Source organism: Pseudorasbora parva, chromosome 10 (genome assembly GCF_024679245.1).
Source record: "Pseudorasbora parva isolate DD20220531a chromosome 10, ASM2467924v1, whole genome shotgun sequence".
Classification (NCBI taxonomy): domain Eukaryota; kingdom Metazoa; phylum Chordata; class Actinopteri; order Cypriniformes; family Gobionidae; genus Pseudorasbora; species Pseudorasbora parva.
Window position 1 is genome coordinate 10,236,109 of NC_090181.1, and position 24,810 is coordinate 10,260,918.

At 36.9% G+C, this 24,810-nt stretch overlaps 1 protein-coding gene across 6 annotated transcripts; it reads right to left on the reverse strand.

The window, feature by feature from the left end:
- Positions 1 to 331: 331 nt before the first annotated feature.
- On the reverse strand, positions 332 to 23,063 carry fam149b1 (family with sequence similarity 149 member B1). Of its 6 annotated transcripts, none has more exons than XR_010908011.1 (17): positions 22,601 to 23,063; positions 21,575 to 21,694; positions 21,253 to 21,400; positions 21,019 to 21,161; positions 18,360 to 18,473; positions 18,120 to 18,278; positions 17,858 to 18,036; positions 15,077 to 15,219; positions 12,655 to 12,723; positions 12,097 to 12,212; positions 8,727 to 8,951; positions 8,499 to 8,634; positions 5,299 to 5,424; positions 5,124 to 5,205; positions 4,900 to 5,037; positions 1,926 to 2,551; positions 332 to 1,843 (listed from the first exon to the last, which is right to left on the reverse strand). XR_010908011.1 is itself a non-coding variant. In XM_067455117.1 (17 exons), exons 2-17 carry the CDS (start codon positions 22,645 to 22,647, stop codon positions 2,484 to 2,486), a joined length of 2,013 nt encoding a protein of 670 aa, XP_067311218.1. In that variant the 5' UTR covers positions 22,648 to 22,757; positions 22,856 to 23,063; the 3' UTR covers positions 332 to 2,483. The 6 variants fall into 6 exon arrangements, 5 of the variants coding, with proteins under 5 accessions (XP_067311218.1, XP_067311217.1, XP_067311219.1 ...); XM_067455117.1 differs by having other exon boundaries at positions 332 to 2,551; positions 22,601 to 22,757; positions 22,856 to 23,063; XM_067455116.1 differs by having other exon boundaries at positions 332 to 2,551.
- Positions 23,064 to 24,810: the final 1,747 nt, after the last annotated feature.

Sequence of the window (24,810 nt, forward strand, 5' to 3'; positions counted from 1 at the left end):
AAAGATGTCAGCCAATCACAGCAGTGGGCATTTACTGAAGTTTTACAGCATACACGCCCCTTCAAACACAGCATTCAAACCAGAGGATAAAATCAGGGTTGGAAAAATGCCCTTTATTTCTAAATTATGACAATTTCTTATGTACAAATTATACTAGCATTATAAGTGCACCACAGGAAACAAAACCAAAATGCAGTTCATGACCCCTTTAAATTTTTAAAATGTTTTCAAATGAAATTTGGACTCAAAACCATCTAATTACTGCGATACAGCCACATGAATGTACAGTACTGTCTGTTACAGTGTCAAAGACAAAAAGAAAGACACCATATTATTCAAATAATTACCTTTATTTTTTCAATTGCCATTCTCATTAATGTTACAGAGGTAAACATTTAGGGGGAATCTTAGATACAGCAGTGCTACACCTGCCAACAGCGGTCACTTCGACACACGCAAAAGCAAACACACCCATCCAGCACTGTCATCTCCACCAGATTCAGAGCAGATAAACCATTATTTCCACATACGAAACATGTCCCCTTGCAAAAGATCTGCATTCGTATTTAAAAGACCAGCATGGTCTGTCGATTTAGGAGACATGGCTCTTGAAATCTGCCCACTCGAATCAGCAGCAATAAAACTCAGACAGCAGAATGTCTACTGGAACTCTAGAAATCTCTGTCGAATAACAAAGATACTCTAGAAGTCAAATATGGCTACGACTTCTTCAACTCTAGATTGTCCTTGCCGAGCTGAGTGAAGAATAGTTGGATCTGTCTTAGAGGCGGAGGCGTTAGGCTGGGGTATGAAGAGATGTCTTTCTGCGACATCCCTTCGGTATGGCTGTAGAGGAATCTATCTCTCTGATCATCAAACATTATAATGTCCTGTACACTCATAATACATGCTTTGAGCTTGGTTACTCTCCAGATAGAAAAAAAAAAGTCAGTTAAAAGCAATACTCACTCACTGAGATCAACACGTTAATCAAATCTGAGAAATGCAAATGTTCAGTTAGAGTCGGTACAATTTCAATAAATGCTGTTACAGTGAAGCTGCCACATCAACATTACAAACCTGTAAGAGCCACATTCAATATCTGCCAGTAAAAGGGTACGTCAAAATGTGCTTTACCAGTCAGAGTTAAATATTTAAGGATTTCCTGGCACCAAAGGAACCAAATGGCCATTTAAAAAAACTAAATGAAAGAAATATTCCTGTGAAATCTTATAATAACCCTGTGAAACGCTGACACACAAAAAAAACGATTTTTACAGTACGCTTGTTTGAACAAACCCTGAAAGCTCTACGGTCTTTGTGTGCGTTTCTGTATTATATATATATATATATATAAAAATTAATATACAGTCCTGTCCATCGCTTTCCGAGCTCTGAATGGCTCACATGACTGAAGGTGCGGTCACATTTACCATTTTTTTTGCGGGCGAATTCGACTTATTGCAATAGAAATCTGTACAATTGTGAGTTTTGCGTGAGGGTGGGAAACTTCCCCATGCAGGTGTAGCTCATGTTGAAGTCGGTCACACAAATAAACCCTGCAGACCAGCAGAAAACGGCTAGTCTGAAAGCAAGTAACTTCGCTACAGGATTTACAATGGAAAACCGACCCACATAATTTCACCCAACTTCCACAAATATGCCCCCACCTTGAAGCGAATTTTCACAATAACATGTTTTAAAACGAAACTTTGAATCCTTTTTGCACACATCATTATGTAGGCTGTACTATTGTACTGTCCCGCACTCGTATTGCAGATATACTTCCAGAATTTCAGTGCATCTCTGAAAAACGGGGTCATGGAGGTTCTACACTGAAGCTCTGCTGGGAATAAGACCTTGGAGTCAGTTTGAATGCCATGATCACGGAATCATGATTAAAAAACTTAGGAATTCTTACACACCTATCGTCTGATTGTGGATTTGCATCACGATGGAACATCCGTCCGAGATACAGACAGTATAATCTTCCATAGCAGGTTCCAAAATCCAATAGTCTTGAACAATCCGGTGTGGGTGACATTCAGGCAATTTAAAACCCCTGCTTGTATGAACCTGCATAGAAACTCCATGTAGGCCTCATAGAGCCGTCTTTAGGGAAAACCAAAAGTTGTTACTCCATACAGTACAGCATGTACAGTACATCTACAGATGTAATGGATAGACAGTTTCCTGTATTTGGCAGCCATATGAAAGCTGAATAGTCCAATATACAAAAATAGGGTTTTAGAAAATTTCAAACAACAACATGAATAACAATACTATTAATAATAACAACAGTTGTCATAAATATAGTCCACGCCCAAACGGCGTGTCATACAAAAGTCCAGCAGACGTATAAAGCATCTGTCAGTACTGAAGAAAGGTTGCGTCAGTGCTGAGGTGAGTTTGGTTCAAGGAGGGGAGGGAGATTGTGTGTGTGTGTGTTTGTGTGTGTGTGTGTGTATGTGCATGCTTTTGTGTTAAAGCCCTGGTCTGCTACTGCGTGCCGTCGTACCGCCTCTGTTGTGGGAACGTGCCGGAACAGACACTGGGAGTAGTGATAGAGAGAGACAGAGTGTGAACAGAGTGTTTAAAGGTACTTTTATACTCTTAGTTGTTGCTTTCTTACCAAAATGACTGGCATTTTACGCTATCCATGGTGAGTTTCTAAATACAAACTTTGTAGTACAAATGCACTGCAGGTCTGTAAGGAATATTTCCTGTGAGATTTGTGTAAGGTTTAGTAAGTTATATCTAAAGAAAAAGTTTTGCATTTGAGCAGGGTACTTAATGATTAATCACTGATATTAAATAATAAATTGACCAATCTGAATATTAAATTACTTCCCTTCTACATTTCAGTCTTTCATCATTATTATTCAAGTAAAGAAATGATGTAATATTGATCAATATAAAGTACTGAGAATGTGCACATTTGTGAAGCCCAAGCATCCCAGGTAGAGAAAAAAAGCATACTTCAATGCTCTAAAAATACTTAAATACAAGCACATTTGTAGTACATTCTTATTTTTTGTGCTAAATAAAATTGTGACAGTTATACACTAATTAAAAGTATATTTCTACTTCAGTAGTACTTTAGTGCATTTAAAAAATATATACTAAATACCACTAATACTTAAAGCTACACTGTGTAACTTTTTTAGTTTATTCTTAGCTAAAATCACTTAGTTCTTTCAAAAATATATGTGCTTATTAATGTATATTTACTACTTTCGAGTAATAAAGTATTCTCGTAAGTTTATAATATGCCATTGAAAATACATACGGGTGAGGGGTTCGAATGCTGGTCGCCATGTTGCCCCTCCATCTTGAAAGTACATTAGCCAAAGAGGGACATACCCGTAAATTCAAGCTTCGCCTTTCGCGTTTTAACACTCAATGGCACAGTGTCGAATGTGAAGAGGGGGATTGCCGTGTTACTCTTGGACTAAATCGGCCACCGTAGGAGTTAAAACGAAATCAGAATTGAGAGGAACAGAAACTATTATTCACTGGATGGTCATATACCTTTACACCGCTAGATGGGGGAAAATATCACACAGTGTAGCTTTAAATAGATTTTTAGTGTATTGAAATAAAGTATACTATCGCAAAAATATACAGAGGAGTTTTATTAGTGTCTTAAAAGTGTGCTTAGACTTAGCAGACTTTTATATAGTAAAAAAAGGTTCAATTAAATTAATTGTTCCCAACTGTGGTACTTAAGTACACTTAATTAACACTTAAATGTATTTAAGTATAGTCAGATAAAGTAAACTTAATTAACACTTAAATGTATTTAAGTATAGTCAGATAAAGTAAACCAAATATACAGAAGTGTTTTATAAGTGCATTACTTACAAGTGTGCTATGAAAAATATGTGGGCAATTCATTATACATACATTTAGTATATATTTATATTCTTATAAATATTCTTTTTATTTATTTATTCTTATATTTTAAATATTTCATAAATCTATTTTCTATGTCTGATGTGTATATTTAAAAGTCTATAAATGATGGGTTCACGTGTACTACAAGTGGTAACTAAATATATTTTTAGATACAGATATAGTATGTTAAAATCACATTTTAGTTCATATTCATGGTGTCTCAAAATAGCACAGTTGAGTACACTTAGATGATCTCAAGAACATCTTAATATGTTCTCTTAAGAAATACTAAAGAATACTTTTTAGCATAATATACAAAATGTGTGTGCGAAAATAGAGCACTTTATAAGTACATTATGGAAGTGTACTGAGCATAAAGTGTATTTAAGTGCATTGTTTTTTTTCCCACCAGATATATAAATCTTATTACGGTGGAACGGCTGCTATTATATCCTATTGTAATTTTTATTTCAACCTTTGATGAATTAATCTTAATCTTGAATTATGATTCATCTGCTTTTCAAAAGTATGGGGTCAGTACAATTTTGTTGAAAAATGTTTTACACTTTCCACAAAATATTAAGCAGCAACTGTTTTAAAAATGTACAATAATTAAAAATGTTTCTTGAGCAGTAAATCAGCATATTAGAATGATTTCTGGTTGGTCATGTGATGGGTTTTGATCTTCTTTCAAAAACATGAACAAATCTTTTGAACAGTAGTGTATTTGTAAAATGAATTGACTGGTATTTACTTCCTTGTATCTATTTAACTATGTATTGCCACATTTTTTGTACATTACAAAGTTAATTTACAAAGAAAAAAAACCTACAACCTAAGTTTATCAGACTTTTGATGCCTTACAAAGATCCCTGTTGGTTTCTTCAGGAAATGCAAATCCAGTTTATTTTGACAATATACTATTATGTTTTTACTGCATCATTATTTTTTTACCTTTATCTTGTAATGCAAAAAAGCTGATTCAAACCGATTCCCACTTACCCGAGGACGAAGCTTTTGCATCTGGCTCCTCCTCATGCTCAATGGGGAAGTGGCCTAGGGGATGATGGGAAAACGAGTCTATGAAGGAGGAGCTGCTGATGCCCAAACTGATTCCAGTCACACCAATTCCCAGAGAATCTGCGCTCACGCACCCAAACAGAGTCAATGGGACAGGTTATAGAACTGTTCATCTACCAATCTGAGGTGTGTTTGTATGCACCCACCTACACCGACAGACGCTCTGCCAGGTCGTCCCTGTCCGATGTTGTCTATTCCAGTAAATGATCGGCGATAAGGGGTGTCTGACTGCAAAGCAAGGTTTGCCATGATCAATACACCCATGAACACATGATGAGGGTCATGATGAAGTGTTTATGTATACGTGTGGGAGAGATTCACCCTAAAGGTGTGTGTGGTGTTGGGTCTGGAAAACACGTCCAGCAAGTGCATTTTGTCTCGGGGCTGCAGACTGACACCCTCGTCGGTCACTGCACTGTGTGCACGACTGGAGGTGCCTCTCTGCTTCTGCAAACACACGTTTACACACACACACACACACACACACACACACACACACACACACACACACAAGTGTACATATATAACATTGAAAAAATTAAGAGACTGAACTTCACGTTCAGAATTCAATGTTAAGTTGGTCACTTTGTTATGTTGCTGTCTTGTTAAACTATTTTAAATGGCTACTTTATTTACTTTTTTAACTTCAGTCTACACTCCATACACTATAATGACAAAGCAAAAAAAGAACTGTGACATCTTTGCAAATGTATTAAAAGGAAAAACTGGAATAAGTACATTGCATGAGCATTCAAAGCCTTAACCCAGTACCTAAAACAACTTTAAATGTTTAGTTCACCCAAAAATTAAAATGTCATTAATATCTCACCCTCATATTGTGCCAAATCCATAAGACCTTTGTTTATCTTCAGAACACAAATTAAAATATTTCTGACGAAATCCAAGAGCTCTCTGACTCCTTCATAGACAGCAATTTAATGAACAATTTGAAGGTCCAGAAAAGTTAAAATAGTCCATGTGGCTCCAGTGGTTCAACCTTTATTTTTGAAGCGACTAAAATGTTTTTTTTTGCGCACAAAAACTAAACAAAAATAACATTTTGATGTTATTTTTACTTTGATTCCAATTGACGGGAGCACAACTTTGCATGTGTGTGGTGCTGACGCAGGAGCTGGCCAACATAAACTGAAACACAGACGAGGAGAAATTGTTGGAAAAAAACTAAAAGTAGGCGCACAAAGTATTCTTGACAAACCATGACTAAAATGAGCGCTAGAGATTTCTTTGTAGCCACCATTTCGACCCAGCGTGTAATGCAGCTCGCTGTCACCGAGCTTGTCATTGATTGATGATATAAAACATCTGACATTAATGACAACTTAGATCTTACAGCGTGACATAGCTTACAGTGGGGATCATGGTCATACAGTCTGTCTGAAGCAAAAATCATAAAGGACTATTATAAATCGCACAGTGTGCACCTCTGGCTTAAAGGGGTACTTCAGTGCTGGGAAGATGAATCTGTATTTAAACTGGGTCATCAGTGTAGTAGAAATGTGAAATTATTTTTGAATTTGGTGCCTTCTAGACTGAGAAAAGACAGAAAATGTATTTTTGTCTCATGGGGATGAAAGACTACAATTCCCAGAATGCTTCGCTGCCCTGTGAGGCCATTCCCAAAGCCACCGCTACTGGATTACTGTGACTGAGTTGGAGAAGACACTACAATTAAAAACTGAACGTGTCTGTTCAATATAATGAGTGAGTCGCCGCGCGAGTATCACAGCACTGAGCACTAACTGCAGGAGTCAGATAAATGAGCTGATGAGCTCTCGTGATGAGAGCTGAGGTAATCGCGACTACACTCGCGGCATACATTCACAACGCGAGTTCAGTCTGCCGCGTTTCAGTTCATGCCTTTGCAAGTTAAACTTTCATAGAAATTAATTTGAGAAGTTAAAAGACTTACATTGCTCACCATAGCTCCATTTAAATGAGTGCCTGTAGCTGCGAGGTGAGCTCTGAGTGTGATCTCCATCCCCCATGCGCGGGTTCAAAACATGAGGAAATGGCTCCCTCTGCTGGCTGTAGTCTATAGCCTTTGGTCAAACATTTCTCCTATGATGCAAATATCGTCAATTTGCGCCATAGGAGGAACTTTTCAAGAAATAAAATGCATAAATCTCTTGTCTCAGGGGGATATGAGGGGGGAAGCACAATCATTTGAACTTACTCCAGGGTTTCTACTAATACAAAGCCATATGCTAATCGCTGAAGTAACCCTTTAACTCTATTTTTTTTTTAATGTGTCTTCACAAAGGAGAGGCTCAAGTCTAGGCACTCTACCATAAAGTCCAGATCGGTGGAGTGTTGCAGTGCAACTTCTCCCATTTCCATATATGATCATGGAGCTCAACCTGAGTGACCATCATCTTCTTGGCCATGACTCTAGCCAAGGCTCCATCAATTGCTCAGTTTGGCCAGGAGGCCAACTCTAGGAAGAGTCCTGGTGGTTCCAAACTTCTTCCATTACGGATTATGGATACTACATGCTACTGTGGACCTTCAATACAGCAGAATTTTTTGTTTTGTAGTCTTCCCCACATCTGGTCTTGATACAGTCCTGGCTTGATCTACAGGCAGTTCCTATGACCTAATGGCTTGGCTTTTGCTCTGATATGCATTTTCAGCTATTAGAACTATTATTGAGAGGTGTGTGCCTTTCCAAATCAGATCCATTCAATTAAATTTGAACAGGTTAACTCTACTCGAAGTGTAGTAATTACACAAGTGAAATAGAATGCTCTGAGCTAAGTATCAATTGTCCCACAAAAAGTGGGATTACTTATGCAATGTAATCATTTCACTTTTTTATTTTTCCAAAGTTTGCAAAGTTGTCACAAATGTTTTTTGCTTTGTCGTTATGATGTATGGAATGTAGATTAGTATGAAAAAGTAGTTTAAAGCTGTTGATTTAACACGCTAATTTAATTCATATTAAAATATACAGCATTAAAATTATTAACGCATTTTGCACACCAGACCTATGTAGTTCATCTTTCATAAAGTTGATCATGTATCAAGGATTATGTAACACTGAAGACTGGAGTAATGATGCTGAAAGTTCAGCTTTGACATCATAGGGATAAATTACATTTTTAAATACATTAAAATAGAAATGTTATTTTAAATTGTAATATTTCACAACAATATAGTTTTTACTGTATTTTTCATCAAATAAATGCAGCCTTGCTAAGAGACTTTTTTTTTCAAATATATATATATATATATATATATATATATATATATATATATATATATATATATATATATATATATATATATATATATATATATATATATATATATATATATATATATCGTATCGAGCCTAAACTTTTTATAAACTTTAAATGGTAGAGTATTCACTCCTAAATGCTGACAAAACTATATATACACAATTACATTTAAATAAAAATGTTGCTCTTCCCCAGAAAAAAAAAAATGCACGAAAATATTGGTGACTAATTTTGTAAAACAACTAAACAACATTTACTAACGTCTGGTTGCACCTGTATAAGCCGCGAGTGCTGTCCGGAGTAGGTGTGGTCTGTGTCTCCTGTGCCAATAGGAGGGAGAAGTGTGTTTCTACTGAGAGGCATTGGAGGAGAGGTCAAACGATCGCTGGCGGTCGTCCTTAAACACACATACAGTTACACACTATTGTAAGAAAATCATTTTTGAGAAACAAAAAGAGTACTTGGAAATATAATACAAATTGCTCTTACAATCTTGTGCCTCTAACCACTTCTTCCATGGAGCCAGTTGTGATGGGCTGCGTTACACTGGAGGTCAATGGCATCAGAGTGCGAGGAGGTGGGTTCCGTCGCCGTGCCGACTGCGGGGGACGAGTCAAAGACGAGGTGCTTTGTTCCAGTGCGCGACGGGCCCGAGGTTTACTGGTGGGAATGACACTAGACCCGGGACGATGAGACACTTTCTCCTCAGAGTCCCTACAGTCAGAATGACAGAAAGAGGATTAAAGGGTTACTTCAGCGAGTTAACATATGGCTTTGTATCAGTAGAAACCCAGGAGTATATTCGAATGATCGTAACGAAACATTCAGTTTTTAATTTTAGTTTCTGTTCTCTAACTAAACTAAACTAAACTTTGAAAATGAATGCGGTGGAAAAGTGATCCAGTGATCCAGTAATCCAGCGGTGCTTTGGGAGTGGCCTCGTAGAGCAGCGAAGTGCAAGTGCATTATGGGAGTTGTTGTCTTTCATCCCCATGAGACAAAAATAAAATAATTCTGTCTTTTCTCAGTCTAGAAGGCACCCAATTCAAAAATAATTATACTACTTTAATGACCCGGGTTTAAATAGAAAGCTTAATGCTAAATCACTGAAGTGACCCTTTAATCAAAGAGAGTATGATTCATTTAGGGGGCTTTCACATTAAAACTACCACACTTTGAGTTCAATTGCTATTTGGTGTTAAAATCCTTATTAATGCCAAAAAATACTCTCCTTGTTCGCTTAGGCAGCCAAGTTTATGGCCCTATGAATTCCGTTTTATTTCCCCCTAAATTCCGTTAAATTTGTTTTCCAAATTCCTTTTTTTCCGGATTACATTTTTTTCTGTTTTCATTTTTTTGGGCTACATTATAATGGTTACATTAAATTTGAATTATTGATATTAGTAATTGATTTAAAGGTGCCCTAGAATGATTTGAAACAATATGTTCAATTGTTCTCTGATATCTACATAGAGGGTATGTGGCTTATTTAAAGCAGCACTTGGCAACTTTTGCTCTCGGGGTCCCCCTACAGTTGGGAAAAAATAATGTCCTCAACTACTGTCGTAAGATCTGTCATCCTACAACAGGGGATGCCATCGCGCGTGCATTTGTTGACATGACAACCCTGATAGCCCTGAACTAGTGATGCGCGGGTCGTCTCATAACCCGCGGACCCCGTATGTCTATTTAATGGTCGCGGGTGCGGGGCGGATTGTAAAAATATATACCGTGGTGCGGGGCGGGCCAAATAACTTCATAAAAGCGTCCCCACGGGTTGGTGGAGCACTAACAGTTCCCCTGAACACTGCAGGAGGAGTTCACATGTCGGTGTAATTCTGGCATCGCGTGTGAAATGAAACAAAGTTGGGCTCGCACATCCGAATTTAAGGAAGTGTGGGTGTTGGTGGAAGTGACGTATATGCCGTAAAGCTGTCAAATTTTGTAGTTCTTTTTGTTCTCGGGTTACTACCCGAAACCCGAAGTTTAAAAGTACGATGCGATTAAAAACGATACAGACCCCATCAAGCTTTGGCAGACGTGTCATTCAACCTATTGTAAGTCGATGTTTCATCACAAGAGTCTTGAAAATATATTATGAAGGTTGAAAAGTTACCTAGTGCTGCTTTAAGGGGAAACATTTTCCAGATACAGTTTTACAGGTCCATTTACAACCCTATAAATTGTCCCTAGGATGTAACGCTCTGTTTTTGCCTTATTTGGAAGAGTCATTAATATTAAAATCAGAGCTCTGCTCTGATTGGCTTATTTCAGCAGCTCACAGCACAGCGAAGCGGCTCATGAGTCCTGACCGTCCCGACAGAACACAGACCAACTGAATGACACCATGCAGAACATCTCAAATGGAGATTGCTAAAATGCAGTTTCCTTGTTTATTGGTGTTTTCAGATCATCCACACGCGAGAGAGATTGCAAATGTTTAAGTAAAACACCGGATAGTATATTTGTTCTTTTCACAGAAAAGCTCTGATTGGGGGGATTAAAATTACTAAAATCTGGCAAGCGCTTGAACGCTCTTCATTGCTTTAGACTCTTTTTTCGTCAACGATATTGCATGTTTATAAAATTAGTGACTGTGATGTACTCGGAAATACAAGCATGCAAAAACATCATACTTAAGTTCTCAAAAATAAAAATATATATATATTTTTACAAAATTAATAGCCTTGTCAAATGACTATCGTTTTAACTATGGTGGAAAAGGTGACGTTTGCTAGAAGGATCAAGTGAACGATCTGTAAGCAACGTATCTACGGTTGTATTTTGTAATACAAAATAATAACCTTTGTCATTAGACACACTATTTAGTTTCGTATGGTACTTTTTGTTTAAACAGTCAATAAGTGGATAAAATCGCTACTTACTGCTTGCAGGAATACAGTTGTAATTGCCACTTTCTTCAGTTTAAGACACTGAGCGAAGCTTGGTTGAAATGGGCCGAACAAACAAACGATCTTGATTTAAATTGTTGTGGTATCTGATTATAATAAACATCAACCATGACTATTGACATTTTTTATCTGTGGGAAGGGTAAAAACCGGGAAGGGTAGGCTGTTCTCGCTATCCTCGAGTGTCGCTTGTTTACCTACTGCAGTCCTGAAGATTCGGCTCCGTCAGTTCCACCTGACAATGCTCATGTTCGGACAGATGTTGGGGGCGTGCATATAAATGATCCCCAACGATTGCATCACGGTTGGCCTTATGTTGAGAATCTCTTAATTTTCCGTGGTGTTTTTCATGCACGAGATTTACATATGAAGTAGGAGGCAATGGTGTTTGAGACTCACAGTATGTGATGTCCATGTACTGAACTCTTATTATTTAACTATCTTCTTCTTCTTCTTCTTTCGGCTGTTCCCTTCAGGGGTCGCAACAGCGACTCATCTGCCTCCATCTATTTTTATCCTCTGTATCCTCTTCTCTCAGACCGACTACCTTCATGTTATTTTATAAATAATAATAATAATAATAATAATAATAATAATAGGTAATAATACTACCTTATTATTTAACTATGGCAAGGTTAATTCAATTTTTCATTCTAGGGCACCTTTAAATCATCAATCACTTGTGTATGAAATACATTTTCCCCTCCTCAAATTCCGTTTAATTTTGACCATAGCATAGAACAGCTTTTAGAACTCTTGTATATTGTTTGTTTGATATTTTTTCCTATAGGTGGCACTGAAGGCAAAATACTACATCAGCCGACCTTTAGCTTGAACCAATGATTGTGGATCAACAGAATTAAACACTAAACTACAGCGCAGATATTTGCACAGTAAAGGTCGTATTAGTTTGTGTATTGTATTAGTTTGTCCTCTGTGGTGTTCATACTGAGTTATTCGGTCCAGAGTTCCCAGGTTCCTTTGCTGCAGTGGAATGCCATGTATCGTGATGAGGTCATTGAGATTGTGTTGAGCAACCGCCGCCCCAACAGGCACTCGACTGGTCTGTGGGAACACACACAGAAAGAGCGAGAAGCAGGAAAGAAAAAAAAGTTACGATAATTCAGGTTTTAATTTTATTGCACAAGTCTGTATATATCTCAGTGATTAAAAAAACAGCAACTGACATCCATCATCTGTACAGCATGCGATGATGTGTAAAACAGGCAAAAAGACACTTAAAAGAAACATACAGAACAGAAACAAAACTGAGAGCGGGAACAAGCATTATAAACACCTCCACAAGACCAAAAAAATGTACGCAAGCTTAAATAAAAGTCAGACATCTTGAAGGGATGTTAAAACATTGGCCAGTGATTTAGGAGTTTAAAAAAAACAAATCAAAGATGAACGTTGAAGGAGAAAAAGAGGAGAACCGGGACACAGACAGAAACACTCTCGCTCGCCCTCTCGGTTTAGGTGTTGTTATCAGGGTAGAGTTACATACAGTCGATGACTTTCTCTGCTTTTTGGATTTCCGTCTTGACTTGTGCTTTGAACCCCATGACTTTGAGCTCTTTGGAAAGAAAATGGAGGGAAAGTATAGAAATAGAAAGGTATAGAAAGAGAAAGGAAGAATACAGATGACAGATGGATGATTGGACAGAAAGATAGAAACAGAGACAATGAGGAAAACACAGAAAAAAGGAGGTCAAAAGTTAATGAATTGCAAGCCTGAGGAAAAAAGCTGAAAAAACAAATGCTGACAGCAGTGAAAAACAGCATTTGTGGGTATTTTACATGTGTAAAGACAGAAAGGACACAAAGAAGCGAAAATCTAGGCTTTCCACAAAATTTCCACAGTTCTGTCAGGACCACAATCGTCAAATATGATTGATTGACTATTAGCATATAGTTTGGATTGGCGGCTCCGTTCTGGGCAAGAACTTCCTGGGCATCTATGCAGCCTAGCATGGATAAGAGCAGGGAGAGCAGCAATAACCCCCCTTAGGGGAAACAGAACAGAACCAACATGATGTATTGCAGATATCATTAATCTTCATATTAAATGTACAACAAAATTTAGGAATTTTAGCCTGATTAAAGAGGAATTAGAATACCAAATCCTGACTGGACGAGAGCGGGAAATGAGCTCTGGAGAAACGCGACAGCTGCTGATAGTACTGAAGAGATAGAGATATTTATGCATGTGGTGATAGACGTCGTATTCCTATAGGTAGCCGTGATCAGCTGATGCGAGTTTGACTAACATGACCCGCCACAACTGACGCTATACACTTGATATTTAGCTAAATTAATTTCTCTGACTTTAGTTATTTCAATTTTTTTGAGATAATGCAATTATTTAACCAATTTAAATGTTAAGCAAAATATAAATGTCTCCTTTATGAATTACATATGTAAATATCTAATTACACAATGAGTTTAAAGTTTGAGTTCAAATTTGAAAAAACAATTTCCAACAGATCTCCATAACTTTTTAATTAATTTTAAGAAAAAAATAGCTTAAACGTTTGAGATAAGAAACCTTGGGAAATCTTGTAAAAGTAATTTTATGATTAAAACGAGAACAAATATCTGCCATTGTGTTCATAAAAATCAACCTTATTCAACTGCAAGTCATTTTCATACTCAATTTTGACAGATATTTGTTCTTGTTTTAAGCATAACATCACTTAATTTTGTTCAATTTCTCAGAAGACTTATTTTTTTCATTTTGCATGTCCAGTAAATGATTTAAGTATGTTTAGAATTTGTACTGTAATCTTTTTTTTTTTTTTTTTGCAGTGCATGTAATTTAATTTTGCAATTAAATTTAAGGGCTTATGAAATCAGTTTTTCTGGACTGCTTTATTTTAAATTTTTTGTAAATAAATTTAACTTTTTTGCATTCTACGGTAAATTCAATTTCTATGAATGGATCCTACAATTCAGTCCACATTTGCTGCATCAAAGAAATCATAGGGCCATAATTTAATGGCATGATATTTATTTAAGGCTTTCTGCTGCAAGCATTTTAAGGCCTTTTTAAGACTTTTTTAAGACCCACGTAAACCGTGTAAATAGTCCTGTGGCTGACAATTTTTTTTGTATTATTATAAAAATGTCACATAAATTACCACAATTATGCATATAAATGCATATAAATAGCCAAATGGTGTTAAATATATGCCCCGTTTCCACCTATATTACATGGAACAATTTGTCCCAGGAACTTTTTTTCCCCCTAGACCTGTTGCTGTCTCCGTTTCCATCGCGGTCTAAAGTACCGTGAAGATTACGGTGAAGTAAGGACTGCGTGGAACTTTCCAGTTCCCGCTGGATTTTGTCCTCCACACATACGCTTAATAAAGCCTGAACCTTGTCGTCGGTCCATCTGTCATATTTTTAAACTCCATTGTTGATTTGAATAGCAAACAACTCTTACTGCACGCACCGCAACAGACTTTTAAAAATGGTGGTTGAAATAAAATGCTGCGTGGAGTCAACAACAGCGGTCGAAACACACCGATTACCACTGCGGTCGAAACACTGAATCGAAAATACAATAGGATATACTGTAATAGCCTTTCAAGCAGTCGAAGCGCATAGTACAGCAACTTCCCATATTTTTTTCAATCAATTACCCATACACTATAGAAATTTCAGGATTTTTTAAAGATTTTGAATGACTTTTCCAAACCTGGAAATCACAGTTTTTATGACTGTGGGAATCCTGTTATTTAAATATATTTGGAGACTATCATGAAGCAGATGGCAGGGGATGGAAGGGTTGCAGATATCTGAAATCAGCGAGACAGGATTTCAGATGAAATCAGTGTTTCATCCATCTGCCACAAAAGGAAAAGGAGCAACCCAAAAGAATTTGCTCCAAATCTGTTCTAAAATCTCTGAAGTGGTTGACCAACCTGGGCCTGCAAGCTGGCCGTGAGCTGCTGTGTTCGGCTCTGTGACAGCGGAGGAAGCGCTGCTGAGACATTGGACAGCAGCAAAAAAGGATTCTGGGTATCAGGGCACGCTGGGCTGAGGGCCACGGCATTCTTCTCATCATCTGATAGACAGAAGTTCAAAGAGAAATTATTCTTCACCACTACAAGACTCAATGAAACACTTGATTCTGATTGATCAATCACAACACTTTTGGCTCTCAAATAGTATTAAATAATGACGAGCTAAACTGTATATTTCTCACTTCACGCATAACAGAAACTCAATGGCTGAATCCGAAATAGCTCCCTAACCCTCAATCAATATTCCCTATGTTAAGGTCTGTTTACACCAAGGAAGATAACTATAAAGATAACGATAAAGATATAGTTCTAAAAATCACAGGAAAAAAATAAAATAAAATCACACCACAGCTATAACGATAATGGCACAGAGAAACGATATCATTGGAATCACTTTCAGAACAATTTGTTTTCCAGGTGATGAACGATAAAAACATTAACAGCCAATCAGAATCCATCCAGCTGTAACGAATGAGCATTTAAATGAACAGAACAATGTTGTCCACTGGTGTGGACACTAATATAGTTATCTTTAAAGTTATCTTTCTTAGTGTGAATGGGCCTTTAGTCCACTAATACAGTTCACCTAAGGGAGTCAATGAAACTAGTGAGCGAATTCAGACAGCCATTGAGCGTACAATGTGGGATAGAATGAGTGCACTCAATAACACTACAACAAATGGCTGTCCTATCAAATAATGCCCTATTAGAGAGCATATAGGGGTCGATTTCAGATTCAGCCAATGATTTGTCCATTTATTAATTTATTTGGTGAGCTGTGTAGTATGAACGATAATTGACAGTAGGGATGAACAATTATTTCTAATTGCGATTATAAATCCCCCGATTATGTAATCATTCAAAGCCATGATTACAAAAAAAATCCACTTATATTATTCTGCATGCTTAAGAGGTGTATTTAGAGCATGCCATGTTGTGAAAGGTGAATAACGACTACTACTTCAGAGTAGGAACTACCAGTGACGAAAGAGTAACATTACGCTGACTGGTAGAATGCACGCAAAATAGCACCCGCCATTTTTAAAAATCCGTGCACACAACCTATATAAACAAACTAACATGTAAAACAGTGATACATGGACCTCTCAACCCTTATACTAAGGAGACAATCAAACGCAACTTTGAGGGGAGCAAGCGAAACATAATTATGTATTTCTGCTCAGCTAGTGACATTGGACAGCAACCACACAGCAAACGCTAATACTTTTTTATATGATGTCTACTTTCTTTGTATAACAGTTCTACCTAATTACATATTACACAGGACTGTTCAAAAGACTGTAAGCTAATAAAAGTCAAAATAAAAGTCACAACAATAAGCGTGGCTTACATTACTTCAGAGTTCCTACTGGCGGAGCGAATGCAACCAGAAAAATGACCCTAGGCCGGGGAACATTAGTTCTCGGGGAACCACCCTGATGCCTAGAAGTTCCTAGAACTACCGGTGTGAAAGTCTCTAGCATTGGATGCATATTTTTACTTTTTTTATTATTATTTAAAGTGTTACTTCAGCGATTAGCATATGGCTTTGTATCAGTAGAAACCCTGGAGTATAATCAAATTATTGTCACTCATTCACTGTTATGACTTTGGGAATGGCCTCACAGGGCAGCAAAGCATTATGGGAATTGTAGTCTTTCATCCCCATGAGACAAAAATACATTTTCTGTCTTTTCTCAGTCTAGAAGGCACCAAATTCAAAAATAATTTCACATTTCTACTACACTGATGACCCAGTTTAAATACAGATTTATCTTTCTAGCGCTGAAGTACCCCTTTAAAGAAGCCAAACCAATGTATAGTTGACATTTGAGCATTAATGTTAAAGAAAAGCAATAAAAGTTTTTCAGGAAGAGTTTTCAGCTTGTTTTTTAAATTTATTTAAATAAAAAGATTATACTTAAAAAATATGGCATGCAGTTGCCTCATACAATGTTATAAAACTATTTAAAACATCATACAATGTCAATTGTGATAACAATTTAAAGGCAATAATCAATAATTATGATTTTTGTCATAACCGTGCAGCCCTAATTGACCGTATAATGTACATTCGGCTGATCATTATGACGAAATAAACCCCTTGGTTGATGTCCTGGTCATGTACGCTGAAGTTCAAAAGTTTGGGGTCAGTAAAAAAATATTTTTAGGACGCATTCAATTGATCAAAAGTGACAGTACAGACTTTTATATAGTTACCCAAGATTTAATAAATCATGGCTTCCACAAAAATATAAAAGCAGCACAAATGTTACATCAGAATGATTTCTGAAGGATCATGTGACACTGAAGCCTGGAGTAATGATGCTGAAAATTCAGCTTTGCCATCACAGGAGTACATTACATTTTAAAATATATTTAAGTAGAAACTTATTTTACATTTCAATATTTCACAGTATTATTGTTTTGCTGTATTTTTGATCAAATTAATGCAGCCACTCTAGAACTGTTCTGAACTCCTGAAAATGAACAGTAACTTCGTTTTGGCCTGAAATTTTGTTCAAAATTACATCACACCAGTTCATTCTTCGATTTCACTTGAAGTACATCAGGGCCTTAAGAGACTTCATTGAAGTAATATTTAAAAAAAACTTTTGAACAATAGTGTAAAAAAAAACACCACAGCAAATCACATTATGTATTTGAAATTCATCCTACCTGACACAAAACCCTCCCAATGCCTACGTACAAGCTCCTCCATCCAGCCAATGAGCTCACGCCACACATCATCAAACAGCAGATCAAGCACCGCCTCCCGACGACAGCGATAGGGCGAGACAGGGGGCAAGCAGCGCCTTCGCCGTCTGTTCACATACTCGCGTTCCCATTCCTCGTCCCTAGATAAACGCATATTATCTACATATCAGATGAATGATTCTAAAATAACACTTCCCAGCACCCATCTGTCACACACACTCACAGATCCCTGCAGTCGAAGGCGAGATACTCTTCTATCAGCCCTTCAGCCTCAATAACCCTGGGCATCTCATCTCCATGGTTACTGCTGGGCGTGACACTAGGGTGGGTCACCTCCACAGAGGGCCGACACAAAACAGCCCTCCGACCCTGCACACACAACCTGCACCAGGCACACATTGGCATGAAAATGAGACTTTAGAGAACACAATTTCATACGCACACATCAACAAACTGAACTCACTCCTTGGTTATCTCTTTGCTCTGGCCAGCACTGGAGGGGATGGGCGTGTGAGCTGGTGTGGCGTACCATTGGAATCCTTCATCCGTGGGACACACAAGCTGCGTTCCGAGGATCCTGTCACACACAAATGCCCCTAACAGGTTTAATAACCAGGCACGATTTTTGGTTAAACTGATAATCACAATTATTTTGCAATTAATAATCATGATTGTTGTGATGTGAGAAATAGCTTTTTATGTTTCATTCGAATTATTGCACTTTCACTGTGATGTATTAATCACTTTTTGTATTGCCAATGTGTGAACAGCTTGTAACGAAACTTTAAAAAAAAGTGACATTTACGTGCGCTCCTGAGAGCCTGTCTTCCATTCTGTGACACATGAAACTAATGCTTATGCTCATAATGCCGAAAGAGCTATTATGTACTGTAATGTCAATGTGCCATACAATTCTATTGTATTACTATAGTGTCACACAGTCATAGTCAAATATACATTATAATCAAACATATCATTACAGTGTATCTATAGACATGATGGCAGTGAATTGCAGAGCTGGCGCAAACATCCACGTGGCTATAATCAAATGCTTTCTTAACTGCTGCTTTCTCAACGGTGTCATTTTTGTATTTTTTGTTTTGTTTGTTTGTTATTGAGAGGAAAGCGTGCAGCACATATTTACATATTCATCTAAACGTTGATCTCAGTAGTGTGGACGGCGTCTGGATGTTTGTTAACAGTATATCGATGCAAAGGTACTTCTAACTTCTTTTTACTTCTAAGCAAGAACGAAAACGAACTTTGCCATGAGTATACGGGCAATTAATCACGTTTAGTGCGTTAAGTGTGAACAAGTGCGAGCTTCAGAAGCACGTCCCAGAATGCCACTTCTCAGACAGCGTGTGAATGCTGAACTGAGCTCTCTTTTATGTCATCTGGCACTTAAATTACATATTCACGCAAGATTAAGTTAAAAAACAAAGAAACAAGAAAACACCTGCGTTGGCTAGTATCCTAGTAAACAAAGTGTTATATCCTAAGCGAACAAACATTTGAGAAATAAAACCCATGTGTGAGAGTATATTGGATCCGTGCAGCTCTTAAAGTGACAGCAGCTTAATATATCTGCTACTGTCTTTGTTTTAATGTTAATGTCAAACAAAGTACAAAAACTATGGGAGAAAAAAATGAATCACTCCAAAAATGAAAATGATCCCATAATTTACACACCCTCAAGCCATTCTAGGTATATGACACTCTTCATTCAGACTTATACAATCAGAGTTATATAAAAAATGTAAACTGTATGTAGAAAAGGTTATAAAAACAAAGGAAGTGTTACGAAGAAAGAGACAAACAAACTTCGCACGTGAAATACACTGCAGGTCGCCACAGAGCAGCGCCCCGGAAGAAGGATTTAGGTCCTATTAATTTTACATTATAACGTGTTAAATATGGATATTTTTTGTACACAAACCCATCTCTTCACTTCATAAGGACTTCTTTCACCTCCTGTAGCCATGTGGAGTACTTTTATAATGGATGGATGCACTTTTTTAGGCTTCAAATGTTTGGGCTGCCATTCACTGCTTGGATTAGCCAGGACATTTTTAATTTAACTCAGATTGTATTTGTCTGAAAAAAGAATGTCATATACACCCAGGATGACTTGAGGGTAAATCATGGGCTAATTTTTATTTTTGGCTGAACTATCCCTGTAATCTATTATTAATCTATATTTAATGTATAAAGTGAAGACTATACAGTGATATTTTTACCTGAGAATTAGTGTTAGACTTAACTGAAAAACTAAAATCAGTGTTAATTTTATTTGTATGCTTGTTCTATTGTATTCATGTTATTGCTTGTAATTTAATTATTTGTTCTTATTTAATTACTGGCAGTTGAGTTTAATTGTCTTTAACAATACTTGAATTTGAATGAGTAAGACTTGTAGTTTTAGGTGTCAAAAACTTATTTAACAAGGTTATGGAAAAAAAAAAACAGCAAAGACAATAACTAGGCCCATTTTATTTATTTATTACTTTGGTAACATTTTACAATAAGGTTCCATTAGTTAATGTTAGTTAATGCATGAACTAACAATTAGTAATACATTCCTTACAGCTCTTATTAATCTTTGTTAACATTAATTAAGTGTTCATTGTTAGTTCAGGTTTATTACCTAATGTTTACCGATACAACTTTTCATTTTAATAAAGTATTAGTAAATGTAGAGAATAAGTAAGATTAATAAATGCTTTGGAAATATTTATTAACTAATGTTAACAAATGAAAGCTTATTTTAAAGTGTTACCATTACTTTTGTGTTGCCAGTGAACATTTTGGCAGGGCAACTAAAAATTAGAAAAAAATCCTTATCGTTGAGGACACCAACCACAATAGCAAACAATAGTTGAGATTCATGTTTTGATTTATTACAGGTCCTCATAGAGGTTTAGTCTCTGCAAATAGCACATGCTGTGAACACGGACTGGCTGTATATAGCACTTTCATTTGAGCGGAGTATCACAGTGGAGATCTGATAAGGTTTTCAGGATAAATATCGCAGAAGATTAATCATGCGGCCCTAACCAGAGACGGCTAACGCATTACTAATGTCCACAGATCTGAGCATGTGCATGTATTCGTGTGCGAACCGTAGATGAGGGAATCGTGAAGCCCACTCTTGACACTCCTCCTGCAAGCCTTTGAGCTGAGTTTCACACTTCCTCTCATACAACAGTTCTTCGATCTCTTCAAACATTTGCTGGACCTGCCTGGAAGCGGCTTTATCAAATTCCTACCGGAAAAGAAGAGAAAAAAAGACATGAACTTGCAGATGCTGTGTAAAGTTACATGATGACAGTCACAGTCATCATTCTACGACTCACATCGTAGCCCCAGGAGAAGACGGAGCTGCGTTCTGTAGAGATGCCAGTTCCTGTGTAACTATGGATACCAGACCAAGACTGAGCGGTGTCATCTGTGGTGAGTGTCTGACATCCTGATCTGATGGATGATGCAGAGGACTCCTCAGACCTAGCAAGAGAGAAAGAGAGTCATTATTTCATAAATTAAAATGTCAGATTGGAAAGAGTGAATATAATACACAATAATAAACATTATCTGGCAATTCACAATATCTAAACATTGATGAAACCCTATCCCTTCAATATATTCCTGTACAGACACACACATTCAACCTGCACTCACCTGCTGTATGAGGACATGTCCTCCTGTAGATCATGCAGGAGTCTGGGAGGATGCACAGTATCATCATCTGCCTCCTCTGGAAGAGGATGCTGGTCCAGACAACTGCGGGACAAACCACGACTACAGAGACAGCGACAGAGAGAGAGAGAGAGAGAGAGAGAGAGAGAGAGAGAGAGAGAGAGATAGATAGATAGATAGATAGATAGATAGATAGATAGATAGATAGATAGATAGATAGATAGATAGATAGATAGAGATAGAGGGGGGGGGTCACTATTTACATATATATATATACATACACATCTCAGAAATCATATACATCTGTATATCTATTCATCCATCCATCCATTTAAAAATAAGTCTATCTATCTATCTATCTATCTATCTATCTATCTATCTATCTATCTATCTATCTATCTATCTATCTATCTATCCTTCCAAAAATGTCTACCTATGTATTTGTCTATCTATCTATCTATCTATCTATCTATCTATCTATCTATCCTTCCAAAAATGTCTACCTATGTATTTGTCTATCTATCTATCTATCTATCTATCTATCTATCTATCTATCTATCTATCTATCCTTCCAAAAATGTCTACCTATGTATTTGTCTATCTATCTATCTATCTATCTATCTATCTATCTATCTGCCCATCTCTATATCTATCTATTCATCCATTCTTCCAAATATGTATACCTATTTACCCATCTGTATATCTATCTATTCATCCATCCACCCAAAGATATATCTATCAATCTGATGTCTACCCATCTGTATATCTATTTATTAAAATATACATCAATCTATCCATACTAACACACTTCTATACAAAAATCTAGGAAGAAATACATTTTTAAAGTATCCCCTGAGTGTTTGCACACTCTACTAAAAAGCAAATAAACCAAATGTTTTTAAGCACCAGTCCACAGTAACCTAGTGAGTTGGCTATCTATGCGACAAAGATAACAGAATGGAGTCTAAGCAGGCAGCTTGAGATCATTTCTGTGTGATTTATACGCACATCTCTAGGCTGTGAGATACAGGCCGACGGCTGTATCGTGAAATCATCCTCCTGATGCTGTTACAGGCGCATCTCCTCCATCAAGCCTGTGATCCGAAGCCGAGCCTCCTGTGTCCGGACCCGACCGCTGCTGCTGCACCGCCTCTGCTCTCTCATTCTTCACGAACAGAAACCACACAGACTGGATCACAACTGAGCAAATGAGAAAATGTGTAGTATCCAGCACTGAGCTGGGCCGAACCTGATCTATCAAACCTTGAGTGAAAGAGAGAAATGAGTCCGAGAACATGAGACGGAAATCTGATTATTCCACCATATCGTCGCCTGGTTTATTAGGAAGCGTTTATCGGAGAGAAAAGCAGTTGTATTCTTCATCCATCCATGATTATCTACTAAACAACAATAACAAGACTGTCATGGAGACCGAGGTGCTCGAGCTCACTGTTTTATGGGAAATGTAGTCAATGTGGTTTACGCTAGCATGACGTGTATACTGCTCTCTAGTGCATGGGAGTATATTCTTATATTTATTACCATGATAAAATCATTATTGAAAATATGGAAAATTTAGTAATCCATATTTTAATATGAATTACTAAATGTGACCCTGGACCACAAAACTAGTCATAAGGGTCAATTTTGAAATTGAGATTTATATATCACCTGAAAGGTGGGCTGTTAGGATAGGGCAATATTTGGCCGAGATAGAACTATATAAAAATGCAATCTGAGGGAGCAAAAAAATCTAATTATTGAGAAAATCCACTTTAAAGTTGTCAAAAATGCATATTACTACTAATAATACATTATATATATAACAGGGACATTTACAAAATATTTTTACAGAACATGATCTTTACATAAGCATCGTAATGCTTTTTGGCATAAAAGAAATATCAATAATTTTGACCCATACAATGTATTGTTGGCTATAGCCACAAATATACCTGTGTGACATGGTTTTCTGGCCCAGGGTTACAAATGTAAAGAATATTTTTTATATAACTGTTTTTGTTTCTTAGATAATAACCACCACTGTTTTCAAAGTGGCACAAAGTTCAGGTAAGTTCACAAAGTTCAGATGAGTATCAAATCCTCATGGCTGTCATACTTCATCACACCTTTTGATAACACACTAGATATATATACTAGTATTTCAAACATTATTAATTAGGTATTACATGTGAATTTTGTAGCCTCTATTACTGTAATTAATTCAGCAATACTGGTCATTTGAAACATGTGTCTTGCATTGTTTCCTGTTGAATGAACTGATTGTTAAAAGTTATAAATTAAAAAAGATCCTACGGTTGTGTTTTGGTGATTAAACCAAATGTTCTCATTACATATTACAATCATCTTGTATTTGAAACAATGATTATGTGGACTGAAAATGTGTATAACTATAATGAAAGCATTAGACCCGGTTTTGAAAGAATGACTAGCTGTAGATTTTTTTTACTAAGATTTTTGAAAATGTATACCTTGCTTATGAAAATAGTACATATGAAAATAAGAAAAGGATATCTTGGTGATCTTGTCATCTGTTCGCAAAATGTAGTACACAGCTGTAGTTCACCGTACTCACACCTATTTGTCTTTGCTGCTGTTACCTTTGACAAAACAAATTTGTTTGGAAGTCACTTTTTGGAAGCTGAATTTTCCATGTTTACAGTTAACAAATTACAGTTAAAGGGAGTTCTATCAAAATTATATCTTGAAGAATATGCATAACCAAACAGTTAGGCATAGTATGGGGAAAAAATACTATGAATGTTAACGGGATACTTCTACTGTTTGGGTACCAGCATTCCACAAAATATCTTCTTTTGTGTTCAGCAGAAGAAAGAAACTCATTCAAGTTTGGAACAACTTAAAGCTACACCCCATCTAGCGGTGAAAAGGTATACGACCATCCAGTGAATAATAGTTTCTGTTCCTCTCAATTCTGATTTTGTTTTAATTCCTACGGTGGCCGATTTAGTCCAAGATTAGCATGGCAATCCCCCTCTTCAAATTCGACACGGTGCCATCGAGTGTTAAAACGCGAAAGGTGAAGCTTGAATTTACGGGTATGCCCCTCTTTGGCTAATGTACTTTCAAGATGGAGGGGCAACATGGCGACCAGCATTCGAACCCCTCACCCGTATGTATTTTCAATGGCATATTATAAACTTACGAGAATACTTTACTTGAAAGAAGTAAATATA